The 22,271-nt window shown below is 37.7% G+C and overlaps 1 protein-coding gene across 6 annotated transcripts in view; it reads left to right on the top strand.

Moving 5' to 3' along the window:
- TCF12 (transcription factor 12) overlaps window positions 1-21,598 on the top strand; it is a 381,460-nt gene extending 359,862 nt beyond the window's left edge. For all 6 annotated transcript variants that reach the window (XM_032864863.1, XM_032864864.1, XM_032864865.1 and 3 more), the window contains 5 exons: window positions 2,350-2,464; window positions 3,482-3,644; window positions 8,041-8,273; window positions 15,831-15,984; window positions 19,234-21,598. In XM_032864863.1, the coding sequence (XP_032720754.1) occupies window positions 2,350-2,464; window positions 3,482-3,644; window positions 8,041-8,273; window positions 15,831-15,973 (654 nt within the window). In that variant the 3' untranslated portion in view covers window positions 15,974-15,984; window positions 19,234-21,598. The remainder of the gene's footprint in view (window positions 1-2,349; window positions 2,465-3,481; window positions 3,645-8,040; window positions 8,274-15,830; window positions 15,985-19,233) is intronic.
- Window positions 21,599-22,271: the final 673 nt, after the last annotated feature.

Raw genomic sequence — 22,271 nt, 5'->3', positions numbered from 1 at the left:
ATACACCTGTTGTGTCTGTGGACAGAGCTGTTTGAATGGGTAGCTGCAGATTAAAAGGAGGACATGGGAGCCAGTGTGAGCAAGGGTTAAATAGAACTTTAAGAACTGTGAAAGTCAAATTCTCCAGAAAATATATGAGGGCCATTTGCAAGGGGAATCAAGTTACCAAAAAAAAAAAAAAAAAAAAAAAAAGTTCCTGCTAACTTCATTAACATGAAGAACTCCAGACTTCAAGCTTTTTGCTAGTCTGAGGCCATTTTTTTAAAGCTTTAATATATTTTTTTTTTCTTTTTGGGAGCCAAAAAAATACTTAATTTATAGTATTCCAAAGAGATGAAAATATTTGTTGGTGTTTATATCCCAAAACAAATTGGTCAACCATCCGATTTTCCTTCAGGGAAAGGCAAAAGCCCTAAGATTTACTTAGATAATGATTCAGAAAATCAAAGAATTGTTTTTACTAATAAAATAAAAAGAAGTAAGAATTCAGAAGATGCATCATCACTTATTGGTTGGATGGAAATTCAGTCTGTGACTATTCAACAGTATTGTCTTACAGAGCTGTAAAATGAGTTGTACACATACAGTATAGAGTAGATGCACATATGTTTAAAAGTTTAAGTTTTAAAAGACTATTTTCTTTTAAGTTACTTGGTATGATAGCTCAGAATAGTAGGTGAGAACAAAATTTACCACGTATTACCAATGATCAGGGGAAGTTCTGTTTTAAGTTCACATTCTAAACACAAACACAGAAATCTTAGCTTTTACTTTGTCCTGCAATGATTTCTTCAGCCAGTCAATATTGTTCTGGTGGTATTTATCTTTAGAATAGGCTTAGACTCCTAAAGTCCCAAAGATTTTACAGCTGTATATTGTATTTTTATTATATTTATTTTTATAAATGGGATTTTTAAACTGACCTTCTTCTTAGATCATTAAGTAGTTTATAGCAAGCAAAGAAAGCAGCTAATCTTCAGCAATGACTGATCCTCAAATAAATTTAGAAGTACATAGGGAATCCATTAAGTGAGTTTTTTAAAATTACATTAAAGGGCCACCTGGATGGATCAGTCAGTTCAGTGACTCTTGATTTGGGCTCAGGTCATGATCTCAGTGTTGTGAGAGATGGAACACCACCTCGGGCTCCATGCTGGGCTTGGAGCCTGCTTAAGATTCTCTCTCTCCCCTCCTACTCTCCTCACCTATGCCACCCTCCCTCCTTGGAAAAATTTAAAAAGAAAAGCTACATGAAAGATAAGAGTAAGGACAGAGCGCAGACATTTCTTTAAAAGAGTGGTGAAAAACCTGACGTTTTCTAATCTAGTCCAATACCAAATGGCCTGTTGCCTAAAACTTTGCTTTGGTGCCTTTTGTTGGGTTCACAGGAAACCAAAGGATAAACTTGCACAGGGGTATTTATACCTCTTAGGGTAAAATCCATACAAACTCATGAAAGATAAAAGCTAAATTAATTACTCAGGAGGGATCCAAAGCAAAAGAGTTTGCTGGGATTGAGGGATTTGTTGAAAAACAGTGATTCTTATATATAACTTCAAGCAATAAACCTCTTAATTAAAGGCTTAATCTTGTAGTTGACACATGTGCTACTGTTCTAATAAAAGTTTATTTGTAACCAGTTTTTCTAAAAATACAACTATAGCTAAAATACTTGGTGATACTTGCATGTCTTCTAATTTTAGGCTAATTGTGATTTATGCAATTAGCATAATTCATCTTTTTCTTTCTTTTTCTCTAAAACAATAAAAATACGTCATTTTTGTTGCCTGCCAATACAGAACTTTTGTTTTAAGTTTATTTCATTTTATATTGCTTTTGCTGCTCTTTTAAAATTTTTGAGGGAGGCAAAGGAAGAAGAAAAAACAAGAAACTGTCCGTGTGTGTGAGGAAAGGGTATGCAAAGTATAGATAAATACTGTTATTACTTGGAGTGTAGCAATATTTTGTTAAATGCAAATTCATACATATGGAATATGCATATGGAATAGATTTGCAGATTGATTGATGTAGGATTATTAGCAGATGCTATAATGTGTAGTGCTTTATGGCTTCTAGAGTGCTTTATCTCTGTTAGCTCTTTCAGTTCATACAGCAACCTTCTGTGGAATATAAAATTTGAACGTTGGAATTTTTTTTTTATTTTGATTCAGAAGCAGTGGTACCAGCAAGTCTTTTGAAATCCAAAAATCAGAAAAGTAGCATCCCAAAAAAGTTGTTAAATTCAGATGAATGATAGATTTCATTTTCTCTATTAAGCCCATTAAAAGAATTTAAACAATCATTGCCCCTAAACGGTCTTGACTTTTTTTTTTTCTTTTTAAACTTTAGGTTGGAACTCATCGAGAAGACTCTGTCAATCTCAATGGCAATCATTCAGTCCTGTCTAGTACGGTCACTGCTTCAAGCACAGACTTGAACCACAAAACACAAGAAAATTATAGAGGTAACTGTATTGTTGGTCTCAGCAGTAATGCATACAGAGATATCATTTGGAACACTGATATCTTTCTTACAAGCAGATTGACATCTGTGAACCAAAAGTCATCTTAGGTGGGGCAATTCCAAACAGTAGTACCACTGAATATAGAGGGTAGGTATTTAGTTCCAATTTTCCTATTTGGCTGGGCCAATTTTAGATATTTATTGACAGATAGAACCACATGCAAACTGTTCAGTATTTACTGGTCATCTTACCTGCTCATGCTTCCGTTACGTCTCTTTCCTAGTCACTTCCCCTCGTGACTGAGCCCTTATGGTCCTTAGAGGCAGTAAAGAATTTTTCTGAGTAGGTTGAGAGCTCCAAGTGATAATAGCTTTTATTTAGAAGATTATAATTTAATTAGAGAGACAAACAATAAACTGATAAATGTTATAATAGAGCTTATAAGTACAAATATATTACTAATTTTAAGACCACCAAAGTAAAGTTTTCCCAGTTATATTTAATCATGTGACCCATTTTATTGTATTTATCTGGGGAAATGTTAAAGCTTATTTCCTTTACCTTAGCAGCATCTTAGAAGTCAGTTTCTAAACTGCATCAAGTTTCTCATATTTGTTCAATTGTTAAATAGTGCCTTAAAGTAAGCATTAGAGTGACCATCAAGGTCGGACTTTTTCTTTTATTTATTTACTGATTTTTTAGGATTTATTTTTTTTGGGGAGAGGTGGGGGGAGAGAGAGAGAGAATCTCAAGCAGATTCCCTGCTGAGCATGGAGTCCGATGCCTAACCCACTGAGCCACCCAGGCACCCCAGACTTTCATTTAAATACAGATGCTTTAAAAGTAATTTTTTCCAAGGTTTGTGGATCTGTTCTTTCCACCGCTAAATAGTATATTATCCTACATCTTCAGACTTCCATAAGAGTCCTGTAACAAGTAAAAACATTCACCATCTAGAAGGCTTTTTACTGTCTTAGTTCTAATTCTGGACATTTGTGTTTCTTGCCTCTTTGTTAGGTGGCTTGCAAAGTCAGTCTGGAACTGTTGTTCCAGCAGAAATCAAGACTGAAAACAAAGAAAAAGATGAAAACCTTCATGAACCTCCTTCATCAGATGACATGAAATCAGATGATGAATCCTCCCAAAAAGATATCAAGGTTTCATCGAGAGGCAGAACAAGGTATTTGTTAGCACCCATGTATTACATTTCACTCACTCGCCATGGGTGAAAATGCTTGGAAAATTGAAGGGTGTCATGCATTTATTAAGTGTCACCTATGTTCTAGATAGTGTGTTAGGACTTCATATTTTACCTCATTTAGTGCTCACAGTAGCCCTAAAAGGGGGGTCATAAAATGCTGACTCCAAAATTATGCATTCCATTGTACCACAGTATTTTAGGGGCTACATATAAAAAAGAATTATATCTCTCCCTTCAGTTGGAGCACAAAATAATTAAAACAGTTAAATTTTACATTTGGAGACATTTAGATACAGTACACCAATAAATATTTGAATATATTATTTTAACGCTATGTTTATGGTAAAACTGTTGTATGATTTAAACCAGGGGTCGGCAAACTATGGCCCATGGGCCAAATCTAGCCCATGGTCTATTTTAATAAATAAAGTTTTATTGGAACACTGCCATACCCCATTCATTTGCATATGGTCTATGGCTGCTTTCCCAACACGGTGGCAGATTTGGGTAGTTACAGCAGAGACCAGATGGCCCACAAAGCTGAAAATATTTACTATCTGGCCCTTTACAGAGGAAGTTTGCCAACTCCTCATTTAAACAATGATTTGAGAAGAACATGGAAAAGGAAGTACTCCAGGTGGACTGATGTTGTTGGGGAAGATTTTCTAGAAATCACACTTGACTTTGCTTTTCACTATGGATATTGAAACATAGTACATTAGTTTCAAATGATTTTCAGATTCTTCCCTCAGATTTTTCTTCTCATTCTACATTAAATTTAGATGGTTTGGTGTATTTCTGGCATACCCTGTTTTTTGGCATCAATAATATGTATATTTTTAAGATTTTATTTATTTGACACAGAGAGAGAGGTCACAGTAGGCAGAGCAGCAGGCAGAGATAGAGGGGGAAGCAGGCTCCCCGCCGAGCAGGGAGCCCCATGTGGGGCTTGATCCCAGGACCCTGAGATCATGACCCGAGCTGAAGGCAGAGGCTTAACCCACTGAGCCACCCAGGCGTCCCTGTCTTTTTTTTTTTTTTTTTAAGATTTTGTTTATTTATCTGAGAGAGAGCAAGAGCAAGCACAATCTGGAGGGAGGGGGAGATGGGAAGGAGAAACACTCCCAGCTGAGCAGAGAACCCAGGACCCTGGGATCGTGACCTGAGCTGAAGGTAGATGCTTACCTATCTGAGCCACCCAGGTGTCCCTTAATATTGTCATTTTAGTATGCATTATACTCAGTTGTACCGGAGCATGAAGAAGTAAAAATTGGGTCAGAGAATCCAGAGACTACTCCTTTGAGGCATCTTAATTATTTAGCAGTTTTATTATTCAAATAGAATTTTAAGAGAAATAATTTGCATCTTTCCTTCTAATTCATCTTTTCATCTTAAAGGTCAGAGTTCAGCAAATTTTCCATGTAAAGGGTAGAGAGTAGCTATTTTAGGTTTTGTGGGCCATTGGGTGGGTCTCTGTCACAACTACTCAACCCTGCCATTATGATAAAAGCAACCAAAGACAATACATAAGCAAATGAGCATAGCTCTTTGAGTAAATTTTATGTAAGAAAACAGGAAGCCAGCTTATGGGCCATAGATTACTGAACCCTGTTATAGGTCATCAGAAAATGAGAAGGAGGTATAACAGTTTACTAGTAACAGCAATGCTTAGTAATTAATGATAATCAATAGATTAATATCATGGTCCTTGATTGAATTACGGCTTCATCACATACTTGCCAAGTTACCCTGGACAAGTTGTTAAAACTCTCTGAACTTCAGGGTTTTTTCCTCTAAAAAGAGAGTAGTATAGGATTCTTATGGAAATAAACTGAAAATGATGCATATAAAGCCCTTTGCACACTTTTTTGCATGCAGTAAGGTACTGTAGTTACTATTATGATAATGATGATTTTAAGAGTGTGGTATAGCCTTGTTTCCATAGAATACTTACCTGGGTCCTTGTCATTACACTGCCACTAATTAGCTATGTAATGCTAGGATCGTCACTGATCTCTCTCGATCTGGCAGTAGTTCTCAGCCCTAATGCACAAAATCCTGAAGTGCTTTAGAAAAACAGGTTGTCTTAGTCCCAACCCAAGCTCACTAAATCAGCATCTCTGGTAGTGGGACCTTCGAAGCCTGTATATTTCAGGTACCCCTGAAGATTCTGATTGGTGGCCATATTAGGAACCCTTTGGGCTAGATGATCTGTAAAGTTTCCTTTGAATAAAAGAGCTAGTGATTCTAATATAAAAGAATATTTTTATGTAATTCTTGACAATTAGCTAGAAAAAAATCTATTATGTACTTAATCTTTATTACAGTACTCAAGTTTATTAGAGCTCCTTTGTGCATATTATTTCAGGGTTCTGAGACTGCTCATTTATTTCTGAAAAATAAATAGAATTTTCTAAAAGTAATTCCAGATCATCTCCTTCAAATGTTTGGGCTTTTATCTGATTACTTAATCTGTTTTCATTACAGAAATTTGGAAAATATAGAAAAGAACACAAAAATCACAAGAAACTGATCTTTCAAGAATTAACTACTATTTACTCTTTAATGATTAGATATGCCATAAATATAAATTGGAATTAAATTGGTTATCAGTTTTACAATATCAATTTTTTCATATAGCAGTGTATTTTTCATATTTTCATCTGTCCCTGATTTTTCTCACATGTTTTTTTCCTTTGTTTTTTAGCCAGCATTATTGAAGTTTAATTCACATATATATAATAAAATACACCAAGTTTAAGGGTACAGTTTTTGTCCAAATGTGTATGGTCTTATAACCACCACAACATTACTAATAAGAATATTTCTACCACCCCAAAAAGTTGCCTTATGCCCCTTGGTAATCAGTACCCTTCTTCCGTCCCTTGGCAGCCGTTCATCTGCTTTTCATTATTAGCGCTTTGTCTTTTCTAGAGGTTCATGTAAATCATACAGTATGTAGTCTTGTGTCTGGCATCTTTTACTTATTAGCACAATCTGCAGCCTAATTTTTAGAGACTACACAGTAGACAGTTGTCTGGATGTCCTGTGATTTATTTTAACCTGTGTCCTATTATTGGACTCCTAATTAGTTGCTAGACTAAATAATTCTGTTATCAACTTTTTTACATAAATTCCTATGTACATCCCTAATTATATCCTTAGAGTGAATTTCTTAAGTTAGAATTGCTGATCAAGATATAAAGAACATTTTAAGGCTTTAGGTTCATTTTGCCAATTTGTCCTTCAAAAAAATTGTTCTATTTGATTCATGGGGTTTTTTTTGTGTTTTTTTTTTTTTAAGATTTTATCTATTTATTGGAGAGTGAGAGCGTGCACATGACAGAGAGGGAGCACAAGAGGGAGCGGGAGACACAGACTCCCCGCTGAGCAGGGAGTGCAACACAGGGATTGATCCCAGTACCTCAAGACTATGACTCAACCCTGCCCTATGACTCACCCCTGCCCTATGACAGTGCCAAGGGCAGATGCCCGGCAGACTGAGCCACCCAGGCATCCCATGCCTCATGTTTTAGAATCATCGCCACTGACGATATTTCTCTCAAACAAAAAGTAGTCATTTTCTGAGATACTTCTCTTATTCTGTGTCGTAAGCTTTTCTTCATCAGGTGAGGGGGAAAAAAAAGCATGTGAGAGAGATGATTTGGAATATATTTAGGAGCACAGGTTAGGCAAATTATAGTAGATTAGTGTACTAGGACAGTGCTTCTCAAACCTTAATGTACATATGAACCAGCCAGGGATCTTGTTAAAATGTAGCTTTCAATTCAGTAGGCTTACAGTAGAACTTTGAGAGTCTGTGTTTTTAACAAGTCCCAGTAATGCTGATGCTGATCACATTCTGAGTAGCAAGGCCCTAGAATGTTATGAAGTCATTCAAATTATGTTTATAAAAACTTAAACTAGTATGGAGAAGTGTTTATGCTGAAGATGCAATGGAAAATGCATTTAAAAATGTATGTTGTTGGGTGCCAGGGTGGCTCAGTTGGTTGAGCCTCTGAATTTTAATTTCAGCTCAGGTGGTGATCTCAGGGTTTTGAGATCAAGCCCTGCATCAGGCTCCACAATCAGCTTGGAGTCTGCTTGGGATTCTCTCTCTCCTCCTCTCTGCCCCTCTCCCCACTTATACAGTGTGTTTGCTTTATAAGTAAGTAAATAAATAAAATTTTTTGAAAATGTATGTGATATAATTTCAACTATATATATATATACACACATTAAAGAAAGACTGGAAAGATATATATATACATATATATATATAATCATGTTAAGTATAACTGTGTCTACTCTTTGGTAAAATTATAGGTAATTTTCATAGGGATCTAATAGACATTGTCGTTACTTCATTTTCTAGCAGTACTAATGAAGATGAGGATTTGAACCCAGAACAGAAGATAGAAAGGGAGAAAGAAAGGCGGATGGCTAACAATGCCAGAGAACGTTTACGTGTGCGGGATATTAATGAGGCATTCAAAGAGCTTGGTCGAATGTGTCAGCTCCATTTAAAGAGTGAAAAACCCCAAACAAAACTCCTTATTCTTCATCAGGCCGTGGCAGTCATCCTTAGTCTAGAACAGCAAGTCAGAGGTAAGTAGGTTCAGCAAAGATAAATAACTGTTCTGCCTTAGGTGGGCAGACTTTTCTTTTTTCACTTGCTCTTCTGCTTGGGAAGTTGTTTGTCAAGTTCAACTCGTACTTCTGCCACTGCATCATCTGGATCAAGTTTTCTCTGTAGTTCTCTCACCTCTGCCTCCTAGTATTTGTCCGTATCTGTAGGCTTGGTGCTTCCCACAAACCAGCACAACCCTTTGAAATGTTGCAGAGAATAACCAGCCTCTGCCTTCTGCTCAGCATTAGTGCTTTATGCCCTTCTTGTTCCTGTTCATGTTAAGTCTGATCTCCCACACTGTTGAATTTGCCTGCCTAGGCCTGTTTTCCTCCCTGCTTCTTCCTTTCTTCCCCATTCTCTGTACTGAGTTTCTCTCCTACTTTACCCTGGGCTGTCTATTAAAATGGCCCTGCTGATTAATAGGATGCCTGAGCATGGCCACTCCCGGCTTTACTTCATATAGATGTTCTTCATACCCAGGTTAATATGGTCTCAGGGCTTATTTGTTGATTCCTGATCAGGAATGCTATGAACTTCTTGGTCTAATGTGCACCAACATGCTTGTGTGTTTCTCAGGGCAAAAGTATGGTTTATTTCAGGCTTATCCACTGCTGACTCAGTCAAGTGCCCCAACCGTTTTATCTTTTGAGGAGTTTGATGGAATCTTGAGGAAGCTTTGAAACTTCATTTTTTGAACAACTATTTATTGCACACCTCCTATCTAAATCACCTCTATGTTGGATCCTATCTTACCAATTAATATAAGCTTCCTGCCCTTGAAACTTTTGAGTTTATTTTTTTCATATTCCTCTTTGTTTTCTCATTCAGAGTTATGAATGTTTTATCCTAAGTCTTTTGGCAAAGAATTATAGATGTGCCCTTGGGTTCCAAACCCTACTTCTAGCTTCTCTTCATTAAGAACAACTCTTTCTTATTTAATGGATGTTTATATGGGATTTTATTTAAAGAAAGTTGGAAAAGAAAAAAGAATATGAATAGAGCAGACACTTAACAACTATAACCATGGACTCTCAGCATTGGTCACAGAAGGAATACACTAAGGAAACCAGAGTTTGGAGAACTTGAATACACTTTCAGAAAAGCTTAACCATAGTAATTAATTGATCCATCCACTTCCCCTCCAGTATATTTAATAAGAATGATGAATAGATTATTTCATGCATAACCAGTATACCATTAAACTCAGATACTTGCCCCTATCAAGGCCCTTGGACTATCTGTAAAGGGTGAATGTTAATGAAACCTGATTTTCAAGAATGTATAGCCTCCCGTCGGATGCTCACAAAGAGTCTGATTGTTGCCCACTCATCTGTGGTAGGATCAGTGACTCCTTGAGCCTTCAGTATTTGCTCTCACTTTATCAGAGTTTTGTTTTGTTTTGTTTTTCATTGTGTCTGACACCTTTTTTCTCACTCTGAAGGCGGTGCGGCACCTGTGTTTTGTGGTCCCTGTACATTCCTCCTCCTGCTCTGCAGACTCAAGATCTTTTCTACCCTGACTCGACCCAGCTATTTGCTGTAAAAACTGTTGTCAGCACTGGTCTGTTTGGACAGCAGCAGTGCCAGAGCTTATCCCTGTACAGCTTTCCTTCCCGCTGTTTATTAGAGCTAGAATACAGAGTCCTTTATTTTTAAAAACACCTCATTTAAGATCAGACTCTTAGATCGGAGTCATCAAAATGAGAAATACCTCTGTGTTTGAAAAAAGTTGTAAACTCCACCGTGCCTGGGTGGATTTTACTCATTCACTTGTAAGATTTGACTTTGTAGTGGTTCCCTGTAGGTAGCTAGGGCAGAAAGGCTGAGTCTGAGAGAAGATGTAACACATAAGCTCATCCAACTGCCTGATAACTTTCTGGTAACCATTAATGGGTACTGACTTTTTTGTGCAGTTCTGGAAAGCTCTATATAAGGAGCCACTGACTGATTAGAGTGTGAACAGAATTTAAAATACACTGACTATAACTTCAGTTAGGGGCTGCTTTCATATTCATAAAAGCCTACCTTCCTTCCAACCTCAGACTCTGGGCTTCAAAGCCCAGAGCTTTTATTTTATGTCTTTAATGTAAAAGCCTTGGGATTCACTCAAGATCCTTCTTGAAAGGCACTCTGATGGCTGTCAAAATGGATTTAGAACCCTTCGTGCAGCCCACATACCTCTGCCTTTCTGTGGGAGCACCTTTAGAGTTTAATATGGCCAGTGTCTTCTCTGGGCATTATCTCTAGCAGTTTTGAGTTATTTGAGTAACCTGTTTACTTCTGAGAGCCTCTTCATCCCTACAAGGGTTCTACTCAGCAGTCCCTGGGCCCATTGGTTTCTATAAAGAGGCACATTTTGTTTATAGGACTACTTCGGGCATTCTCTGCACTTTTTCCTTACCTGATTTGGGATAGTGCTTCAGGACTGTATCTGGCTGTCCGCAACCTGTTATCCCTGGACAAGTGGCTATATCAGGAGGGCAACCAGCGGTGTATTCTAGAGAAGAGCAGGAGGAGTGGCTTCCCTTCTGAGCCTCAGATCTTGCCAGAGCACTTTTTGTGTCTTGGTGCTTCACATACCAAATTCTACTTGGTCCCTGCCATTGCCAGTTCGAGCCTTTCCATTGTGACAACTATAAAATCAACATTAGTTTTACTAATTCTCAGTAGATTTTGCATATTACTTTCAACTTTCTAGTCTTATCTTTACTAACAATTAGATTAGTGCTTAGACATTTCCTCCTCAAACTTTCACAGGTCTGCTCAGTCAGCTTACTTCCCTTCCAGGAATAATTTAAGGAAAGTAGAACTATTAGGATTTTAGTTTCCTGGTGTCTTAGTAAGTTTGAAGATGAATGAGCTAAGATAATGGTTCCCAAATCTGCCAGAATCTCCCAAGGCTTTTCCTTTTCCCAAATTTCCAGACCCTACTACCCTCAGGAGATTTTAATTTAGTTGCAGTGATATGGTTAATACATGGTAGTCTTAGCATAGTCATTGATAATACTCCTTACTAAATCTTCACTGAAATGAATAAATATAGTATTAATCCACAAAGACAGATGGAAAAAGATTATAGCATTCAAATCAGAGAGCATAATATGTGTGTAAGATGGAAAGTAGACAGAGTAGTGGTAATTGACTTATTTAGACAGAAGAAATTAAAGTGGAACAGGAGGAATACCATGAAAAGCAGGTTATTCTGTCCCACAAAACTCCTAGCCCCTGAAAGGCTCTATTCTTTGCTAATGTTGGAGAAGGCATTACCTGAAAACAGAAGATTAAGCAAAGGTCTGTCTAGTGTGAAAAAGTTGGATCCCTCAGAGTCAAAATATCATCAGAATTCTAGGCCAATAATGCTGGATTCCAGGAGATAGTAGGACAGTGCCTTCAAAATTCTGAGGAAAAAAATCATTTTTAATCTAGAATTCTGTGTCTACCCAAACCATTAATCAAAGGATGAAGATAGAATAAAGAGATTTTGGATATGCAAAGACTTTAAAATTTTACCTCCTATGTACATGTTCTCAGAAGGCTTCTGGAATATATGCTTTAGCCAAGTAAGGACATAATCAATAAAGATAAAGGCATGTGATCTGAGAAGCAAAGAATCTAACACAGAGAGCATCAAAAAGAGATCTCATGACAAGATCTATTAGGCCTAGAAAATCAGTGTGCCTATACATTGAAAATAGGAGATGGTGGGGCACCTGGCTGGTTCAGTAGGTTAAGCGTATGACCTCAGCTCATGTTGTAATGTCAGCATCCTGGGATCAAGCCACACATCAAGCTCCCCGCTGAGTGGGGAGTCTGCTCCCTCTACCCCTTCCTCTGCTCATGCTCACTCTGTCTCTCTCTAAAATAAAAAATCTTGGGTTTTTTTGTTTTTTCTTTTTAAAGATTTTATTTATTTATTTGACAAAGATCACACGTAGGCAGAGAGAGGGGGAGAAGCAGGCTCCCCGCTGAGCAGAGAGCCCGACGCGGGGCACGATCCCATGACCCGAGATCACGACCTGAGCTGAAGGCAGAGGCCCAACCCACTGAGCCACCCAGGCACCCCTAAAATAAATAAAATCTTAAAAAAAAAAAAATAGATGTTAGTTAGCTGCAGAAGAAAGAAAGGGATTTTTCCCAATTTTCTTTCCAGGGTAAGAAAATGGAATTAATAGATGAAATGATGGTATGTTTGAAATTTTAAGGAAAAATAAAAGGTTGATAGGCATTTATTAGATCTCCTGGAGCATGGGTCGGGGGACAAAATTAGCATTACTAGCAAATGAATAGCAAAGCAAGTGTTAACTGCAGGAAAAACAAGCAGTCATACAAGTAAGGAAACAATGTAAAATTCTTGACTTGCAAGTATGTCCACATAGTTATATTATAATAATGAATATTTATCCAGTCATAATAATGTAGGAAGTGACTGTGTAGTTAGCCAAAATTTGAGCTTTAGGTACATTGAGAAGATGCTATTTTAAGAGAGCTCAGTCCTCAATAACATACCAGAAGTCAATAACAGAATTACTGTAATTGAAATGTGAGAAAGATAGTCACTTCTCATGCCCTGCAGGTAATGTCTGCTCACCTGTACATCAAGGCTTCTGGCTACTTAATACATTTCCCATGGGCTGATTCCACACACCAGAAGGTATTAAAGGCAACACCAGCATTTGGCTTTTTTGGATCAAACCTCACTTAACATTTTCTAGCGCTTATTCTCTTGATTCTTACAGCCCTGAATGTTCTTTTTCTGACTGACCGAAGAAATCTTGCGAGATATTGCCCAGCTTGAGTTTTTGGTTCTAGTCCTCTCTAGCTATTCTAATCATCCTTGTGTGACACAAGGTCATAGTTTGCTAAGAGCAGGGGTTTTTTATGAGATAAATGTGAACCTGTTTCAGCTGGAAAACTTTCAAATCTCAACTTTCTCCTCTTTGGATTTAACATGTTAATTTATGCCTTTTTCAGTCTCTCCAGTCATTATTGAAGACTGCTCTCTGCATAGCAGAGGGACATGGCACCTAATAAAAGACAGAACTCTAGTTATTAGAAGTGTACATTTACTTGTTAAGAAAACAATTCCTGGTATTTTTACATAATGAATGAACATGCCTTTTTTTCTTACTACTTATCCTAATAAATAAGTGTGTACCTTTCTTTCTTCATTGATCTTCTTTTTTTTTTTTTTTTTTTAGATTTTATTTATTTATTTGACAGACAGAGATTACAAGTAGGCAGAGAGAGGAGGAAGCAGGCTCCCTGCTGAGCAGAGAGCCCGATGCAGGGCTCCATCCCAGGACCCTGGGATCATAACCTGAGCTGAAAGCAGAGGCTTTAACCCACTGAGCCACCCAGGCACCCCGATCTTCTTAATAGTTGAAGCGGCTTTATGTCTTTTCCCAAATAGGCTGAGAAAATACGAACTCTAAAATGAAATTTTATCATTGTGCATGAGTAATTGTCAATAGAATCAGCTGAGTTTACCATAATAAAGTCTTTTGTCTACTTTTTTGAAACTTAGAAGTGACTATAAATATGTATTGTAAATGCATGTTCAAATACATTTTACTTGGCTTACAGGAAATACATAAAAAAAGAAGAGTCCTGCTATGTTGCATTCAGTTGGCCATTTCAAGAAAATCTAACAAAATTCACATCTTCTGCAAGATATGGTTTTCATTATAGACTAAACTTTTTTCAGATTTTTTTTCATTATAGATTTTAAGTAGTCTCCACACCCAGCATGGGGCTTGAACTTATGACACCAAGATCAAGAATCCTGTGCTCTACCACCTGAACCAGCCAGGTGCCCCAAGATGTATTTTTAAGTAATCTCCACACCCAGTGTGTGGCTCAAACCACAAGCCTGAGCTCAAGAGTCCCATGCTCCATTGACTGAGCCAGCCAGGCACCCCTTCATTACAGACTAATTTTAAGTGATCCTTTTATATTACATTCATTAGGACATTTTTAATCAGTTCACAAAAATACATTTAACAACTTTTCACTTTATGATATTATCAGAAACAAAAAACTAACCAAAAGCTGTCATGGGTTGGATATTTTGTACGTAAAACTTATAAGGGGGCACCTGGGTGGCTCAGAGGGTTGGGCATCTGCCTTTGGCTCAGGTCATGCTCTCCAGGTCCTGGGATCAAGCCTTGCGTTGGAGGGGGGGGGCGGTACTGGCTCAGCGGGGAGTCTGCTTCTCCCCCTCCCTCTCCCTCTCCCCCTGCTCAGGCTCTCTCTATGTGTCTTTCTGTCTCAGATGAATAAATAAAATCTTTAAAGATAAATAAATACTCATTTAAGGAAAAGATATCATGAAAAATAATTCCCAAGTGGATTTTGATCTAGTGGGTCTCCAATCCAATGGTTTTCTTTCCCTTTATTTCACATAGTAAGACCCTCTACTCTTGAAAATGCCCACTTCAAAAATTCCATTTAGTTGTCTCTGCTTTTTTTTTTTTTTTTTAAGATTTTATTTACTTATTTATTTGACAGAAACACAGCGAGAGAGGGAACACAGCAGGGGGAGTGGCAGAAGCAGGCCTCCCGCCAAGCAGGGAGCCTAATGCGGGGCTCAGTCCCAGGACCCTGGGATCATGACCTGAGCCGAAGGCAGACACTTAATGACTGACCCACCCAGGCACCTCATGTCTCTGCTATCTTATATACAAAGCAGTAGAGAAGGTTTTTATCACCCTTTTAATCCCACCTCTCGCAGTAGAAAGAAACATTCAGTCATCTCGTTCTACATATAAAAGTAGAAAAGCAAGATAATGTGCCAGCTACCTCTCTACCTTAAGGAGTTGGCACATTTTTTTATAGAGGAATGGCTGAGGGTATCGATTTTATCATTTTCTAAGCTGATAAAATTCTAGATAAAGCACAGATGTCTCTCTCCAGGTACATAAGAGAATGTCACATTCATATCAATCCAATGTACCATATCTTAGCAGGACACTGAGGAGATTTGGTAGACTAACACTGGCACTTGCCCAAATGTTTGAGTAAAGCAGTAAAAGAACTGCCTTTACCTTTGGATGTTGATGTAGATCAAACCAAACCCAGAAAACTAAATCAGAAGCAGAATAAGAAGACACCAAATACTCACTAGAGGCTTATTTAATCTGAAGGTTTATGTGAGCACATCATTGTTGCCTCTGTGTGATGTTACTCATTGTGGGAATGAAATTGCAGAGAGTGGTAATCCCCTTAGAAAGAAAATCTAAGGGATGCCTGGGTGGCTCAGTCGGTTGAGCCGCTGCCTTCAGCTCGGGTCATGATGTCAGGTCCCGGGATGGAGCCCTGCGTCGGGCTCCTTGCTGAGCAGAGAGCCTGCTTCTCCCTCTCTCTCTGCCTGATGCTCTGCCTACTTGTACTCTGTATCTCTGTGTCAAATAAATAAAACCTTAAAAAAAAAAAGAAAAAGAAAACATAAGAGCAGTTTGTTCAATTTAAGACCTAAGAGTCCCTAATTCATAACTTACCACTGTAACGATAAAAATTATTATTTTTTTCCTGTTTCAGAGAGGAACCTTAACCCCAAAGCAGCCTGCCTTAAGAGAAGGGAAGAAGAAAAAGTTTCTGCCGTATCGGCAGAGCCGCCAACCACACTGCCAGGAACCCATCCTGGGCTTAGTGAAACTACCAACCCTATGGGTCATATGTAAACATCAGCCAGGTAAGTCTGGGTATGAAGAGGAAGTGCAAGGAAATTACCTGATTCATCTGGAACTAAGTTAGAACCTTTGAACAGAATTCTCTGGTAGCAGTACTCATGCTAAAGATCACATGTAATTTGAAATCCCAACAGTTTACTTTTCTGTTGTATAACCATACTTAGAGAGCCAGTGCCCTTTAATATCAAATTACTATTCAAAGTGGGATAGTATCCTGTAATTTACAAAGAATTTTGGGTTCTCCTGCTCTGGATCATCATGTATATGCTCTCAAAAGAATACTACTCTGATCCAAGAAGAAAACAGTACAGTGACTAATCTGTCAGTTAAGTTTGTTACCACTCAGAGTCCTCATTCCTCTACTCAGATACTCATCTGTATCATGAGCCAGTTTTCTCTTAACCATCTACCTCTTCCTGTCATGAAATCTTTGTACACTTACTAGTTGCTTCCATTTGGATCAACAATGCAAGTTTGTAATATGCATCTTCTTTCATAAGTGTATCACTTATACCTTCTGGAATCTACTAATGAATATAAAGGTACTACATCTGATAGAACCACAGTGTCCTTCTCTTTGGAATTTTACATGTTGAAAACTCTTCTTTCTCTCTTTTCCTTCATGGATTAAACACAATTCACTTCCTTATGTTTTTTGTTTAACAGTGTGACGAGGGTAATACGAGGTTGTTGCCCAAGTAGTTAATGTGAATCACCCTTTTTCTTAAATATTTACATTTACATGATCTATAACAACCTAAGTTGTAGTTATTATTTAGGTGTCAGAAGTTAATATAGAATGTAATTAAGTATTTTAACTAGCAGCATGGGTTAGGGATATATCTGGGATCTTCATTTTTATAATCTGCCTGCATCAGTGTGTAGTTCTTTTTTCAATTTCATCAGGACATTAAAAGCAGTAAATAAAGGTGAATGGAAGGGAGGTGCGGAGCACAAAAAAAAGTCAAGTGCAATTTCATTTAGTCGTCTTTGTAGCTATCTCATTCTGAGCTGAAAGTCTGGAATTTGATAGAATATTTTGTAAAACACAAACATAACTCACCTTTTCCTGAAGAATTTGGTTCCTACCACCTCTGTATATATCCTTCCTAAGATCAAACTAGACCAAAACTGAAGAGTTCATTTGGGACAAAAGGAAGAAGGGTTAATGTGATTATTTAAGTGTCACGTATACTTGTAGCACTAGAACACTGGAGAAAACTAACCCACCTCCAGCTCCCCCACAAAACAGTACCCAGCAACCTAAAAGATTATGCATGTCAAAGAGACCAGATGAGAGCTAGTTAACTTACAGATCCTTTATTCATTTGTTTAACAGAGAGAGACACAGCAGGAGAGGGAACACGGGGTGGGCGGGCGGTGTGAGGTGAGAGGGGGAGAAGCAGGCTGCCCACTGAGCAGGGAGCCTGACACGGGGCTTGATCCCAGGACCCTGGAATCGTGACCTGAGCTGAACAGACGATTAACTACTGAACCACCCAGACACCCCTACAGATCCTTTAATACTCAAGCCACTGTTTCATATTTTGTGAACAATATAGACTATCATGAAAAGAGATATTTTTGTTCAAAAATAGACTTTAACATTTTAAAATAAAAACGTGCCATTATTTTTCAATATTTCTAAATTGGCATCTCATTTTAAAAAAGAGTGGTGAGAGGTAACTTGTTATGCTCAGGTCCCAGGTAGCCACCAGGCTATGATAAGAGCACTTGACGTTGAGTTGTTACTTTTATCACAGAACCTGTGTCTCTCTCTAGTTGTACCTGTTTCCTCTTACTCTCTCTTCCTGGTCTCACTCCCCACCTCACATCTCTCTCCTTCCCATGTTTATTTCCAGTTCTTTTACTGCTTTTATATCTGATACTGCTTTTATGTCTCTACCCTTATCTTGAGAATGAGGAAATTCCCCCACTTAAGTTAAAATTAAACCTAGGCGGGGCGCCTGGGTGGCTCAGTGGGTTAAGCCTCTGCCTTCGGCTCAGGTCATGATCCCAGGGTCCTCGGATCGAGCCCCGCATCGGGCTCTCTGCTCAGCAGGGAGCCTGCTTCCCTTCCTCTCTGCCTGCCTCTCTGCCTACTTGTGATCTCTGTCTGTCAAATAAATAAATAATCTTTTAAAAAAAAAATTAAACCTAGGCATTCTCACCTATCAAAAAGAGATGAAGATTCCTTAAAAAAAAAAAAAAGAAAAAGAAAAAGTTTCGGGGTTATAAGAAATGTAGCAAATTTACTTGGTTCCATAAAATTCTATAGGTTTGTGTTTATCACCTTAACATAATGTTTTAACGGTTGCTAATTTAATAAAGGTGGTTGTCTGGTTTCACCTTATAACCTTCAGTTCTTTATAGAACCACATAACAAATTAAAAACCAGCAAAAGACTGCGCAGCAGGGAAATTACTTCTAGAACCAAAATGGCTGATAAATGACCATAGAATGACTGACTATAAAAGCACAGAATTTGCCACCACATGATACAAGGCCAGGTAGCTTTGACTAACTTAGAAGTTACCCATTTATAAGAGCATAACTCTATTATAAAACAATACTGTGGTTATTATTTAATAAAGAAGTAAAAGGTATGATTCTTTGTAAAATTACTTTCATCAGAAGTGGCCAAAATGGAAAATTACAGTGTTTACTGCTATGTATATTGAGACTGTAAGTGTATGAAATTTGTATTAATACCAGTAAATTTTAATCATTCATTCGTTGAACAAACATTTATTGAGGACCTTCTGTGGACCAGGAGCAGGGACCGTTGTGAAAACAAATACCAGATGGTCCTGCCTTCAGAAACCTTCAGTTTAGAGAAGGTATAACCTATTAAGACAATGTGGTAGACTAGATGTATCAGTAGTGTATGCTTTACCATTGTCTCTCCACTGAAAAATGGATAAATGGAACCTCAGAGCTCAGGTATTGGCAACTTGAATGTTGCCAAAATAGAAGTTTGCATAATTGCCACAGCTGTCGTATAATCCTATATCTTATGATTGCTGTAATCACATTATCTCCTTTAAAAATCTTACCATACCATTTCAGTTACACCTTTAAAAAAATTCTGAAGCTCTTATATAAGTCATTTAGCAGACTGCTAATTTAGTATAAACCTGGGTTTAAATGAGGAATGTCAATATCAACTTGTTTTTTTCTGGGGAGGTATTTATTTTTAATGATGATGTCCTAACTGGTTCTGTTCTTTCCCTTGACTTTCCCCGCCCCAGTTCCAGAGTTATCAGTAGGCTAGATAGAAGGTGACCTCTCCTCATAAGGACTTGGACAACTCAGATTATCTGAAGACACAAACCTGTTAGGAGGGAGAAGAAAAAACAAAACACTTGAAACAAGAAACTCAAATGTAATCCTACGATCAAAGCAACTGGTCAACACTTCCATCAGAAGTGAAGATAGGAAGCTCATCAGATAGAACGTCAGCCCATGAAACGTTTGCATCATATCACTTTGTTGCAAACAGTGTGTCGCTTCTGCACAATCAGAGACTGTCTCGATCTCTCCACTCATTGTGGAAGTTGCCTTGTGCCTAAACTGAATTGACAAATGCATTGTAACTACAAATTTTATTTATTGTTATGGAACTGTAAGGTCTACATATAAAGGGAAAAAGTTAATGTGGAAAGCTGATCTAAACTCAGCTGATGCCAGCATTCGTTAAAGCTGTTCACGTGCAGAACAAAGCAGTGACAACCATTGGCCCTTAGCATTCCCGGCATACCTATTAGTGTCTTAAAAAGGAAGGGAAAAGTCTTTTGTTTGCCCTCTCCTATCCTTTTGCCATATGAATAGTGTTTTCCATGAAATAGGAAAATATTACTTGGTATAGCATTTCTCTTGCTCTCGTTTTTCATTCACTTTTATTTTCTCTTTGTGGGTGTTTTATTTGGTCTCTGAATCTGAATAGTTTATGGTCACAATCCAGAATCCTCATGTAGCCCTATGTGCTTTGCATATTTACCTTACAAAAATAAACAGAGACCATCTGTGACCATAGCCTAGCTAAGATTTTTAAGGGGGAAATTTTGTCCCCTAGATTTTCCCCAAAATAAACATTGCTTTATTTCTAATAATAACCAAGACTTTTCAAGCTTCTAGATTTCATAGTAAAGCTTGTAATAGCAAGAGTATAAATTACAAGGGAAGAATCTACTTCTTAGAAATTGCTTTGTTTTCCAAGCAGTAAGTACTACATATAGTACTTGTAAAGTGTTAGCTGTAAAGTAAGCACAAAATGGATTTAAAATACAAAGAAGATTTTCAGGCTGTGATTATGGTGACTGTAACAAAACCCAGTAGTCACCAAGGCAGGTAGTGTGATAAATGAACACACCACTCTGAGGCTAATTACCTAATGGAATACAAGAGCAACGGTCACCGTGTTTCCTTATCCTTGCCTTTATTTCTCTGTCACTTGGATGGCTGGTCAATGGGGAGGAATTCAGTGGGTGATTTAATCAACCGCAGACCATATGCCCCTGTCCCAAGAAGATGAGCCAGATTAGCCGTAAACCAGTGCTTGTCAGTCCATCTTAGCACAGTACATTAAGGCACCCCTCTGTTTCTAATCCTTCAGAGTTGTTTTTTAAGATACCATAATCACTTTGAACTTCCATGAAATCTGTCTTCCACCACAACAGCCCTAGGAGAGAAAAACATGCTAAACAAGGTTGTCTTGGCTTAATAATTCCTTATGGCCAATATCAACAAAGGCAGTCAGCACACAGAAGAATGGACCCAAATCACTCTGTAACTTAAAGATTTCTGTTAATTTGAAAGAACAAAAACAATTAAGACAGGACTTCAGATCCTCCAATCAGGATGATTCCTAACAAATCCGTCTTTTGTGAACTTAGTGGACTTTTTGGTTACTTTAATTTGCATATATTCTCCAATTACATCAGACTCTATCTGTGGCCTTGTTCTTCATTTCAGTGTTAAATCAGCTAAACAGAAGTTGTTGCTTATGATGTGTGAGTGAACATACGCCACTGCCTGGCCTTTTTTTCTTCAGAGCTTGTTGTCTTTTTCGCTATATTAGACTTTGCAGTATGCCCAGAAGCTTTCCTTCATAAAATAGAAAGAAAAAACATTTGGCTTATTTTTCACTGTAGCTAGTCTTTTATACAATAATCTTGTAAGAAAATTTCTTGAATTCTAAATATTACTCTTTCTAGATTTTTGAAATCGAAAAGTTTTCAGTAAAAAGTTTCTTACTTTATTTTATTATATTAGGTAGTAAAAATGTAGGGTTATTTACCATAACCTGTTCATTAATACCAGAAATTTACAATAGCATTTTAAGACCATAGTAGGATTCTAGCATACCGTGTAGTACCTATGGAGTATTGTAAGAGCTAATTGTCCGAGATGAATTGCTTCTCATCTTGTTCTCCAGTTTCCATTGTTGGTTTATTGCAGATTTGTATCCTGTGTCAAATTCAAGGTATTATTGATAAACCTTTTCAACCAGCAGCAAGAAGTTCAAAATTTTTTCTGTCACTGTAACAGAAAACACAATATGTATATAACATTTATGTAGCAATAAATGTGCCATCTTTTTTTTAACATAGTAAACTAGTGAGTTTTTTACATTCCTCTTTTAAAGAATAACGCATTTTGCTCTTGTCTCCATCTGATTCCTCCCACACTGCTTTTCTTTTTTCCCTCCAGCTTTATCAATATATAATTAATTGACATTATAACATTGTGTAAGTTTAAGGTGGACAATATTATGTTTTGAAATCTGTATATATTGCAAAAAATGACTACCATAGTAAGGTTAGTTAACATACCTAGCACCTCACATAATTGCTTTCTGTGTGTGTGGTGAGAATTTTTAAGGCTGACAGTGCTTTTCATAATCTGCATTATCTACATTATCTGGGAAGCCTATCAGGACAGAATCAGGCTTGTGGAACTAAGTTGGTAATCTACTTTGTAGTTGCCCTGGCTTGTGTATTTCTCCCCTTGCCCTCTTTATGGATAGTGGCCTTTTAGCCTTTTTCTGGAGGTTGACCAAACAGTGATTAGTAGTTCAAATCTCTCTTGCAGATCAAGAGGAAAGCAAAGATGGGAAAACACTCAAATGAGGCTTTTCAAATCAAGTTTTCAAAATACTTTGTGTTTAAAATCCCTTTTCTTACAAAAAGCCTCTGTCATGGGGCACCTGGGTTGCTCAGTCGTTGAGCATCTGCTTTCGGTTCAGGTCATGATCTCAGGGTCCTGGGATCGAGTCCCAAATTGGGCT

Source organism: Lontra canadensis, unplaced genomic scaffold, assembly GCF_010015895.1.
Source record: "Lontra canadensis isolate GAN:19392208 unplaced genomic scaffold, GSC_riverotter_1.0 scaffold28, whole genome shotgun sequence".
NCBI lineage: Eukaryota > Metazoa > Chordata > Mammalia > Carnivora > Mustelidae > Lontra > Lontra canadensis.
Note: the sequence above shows the minus strand (reverse complement) of the source record. Positions and strands in the feature narration are given on the sequence as shown.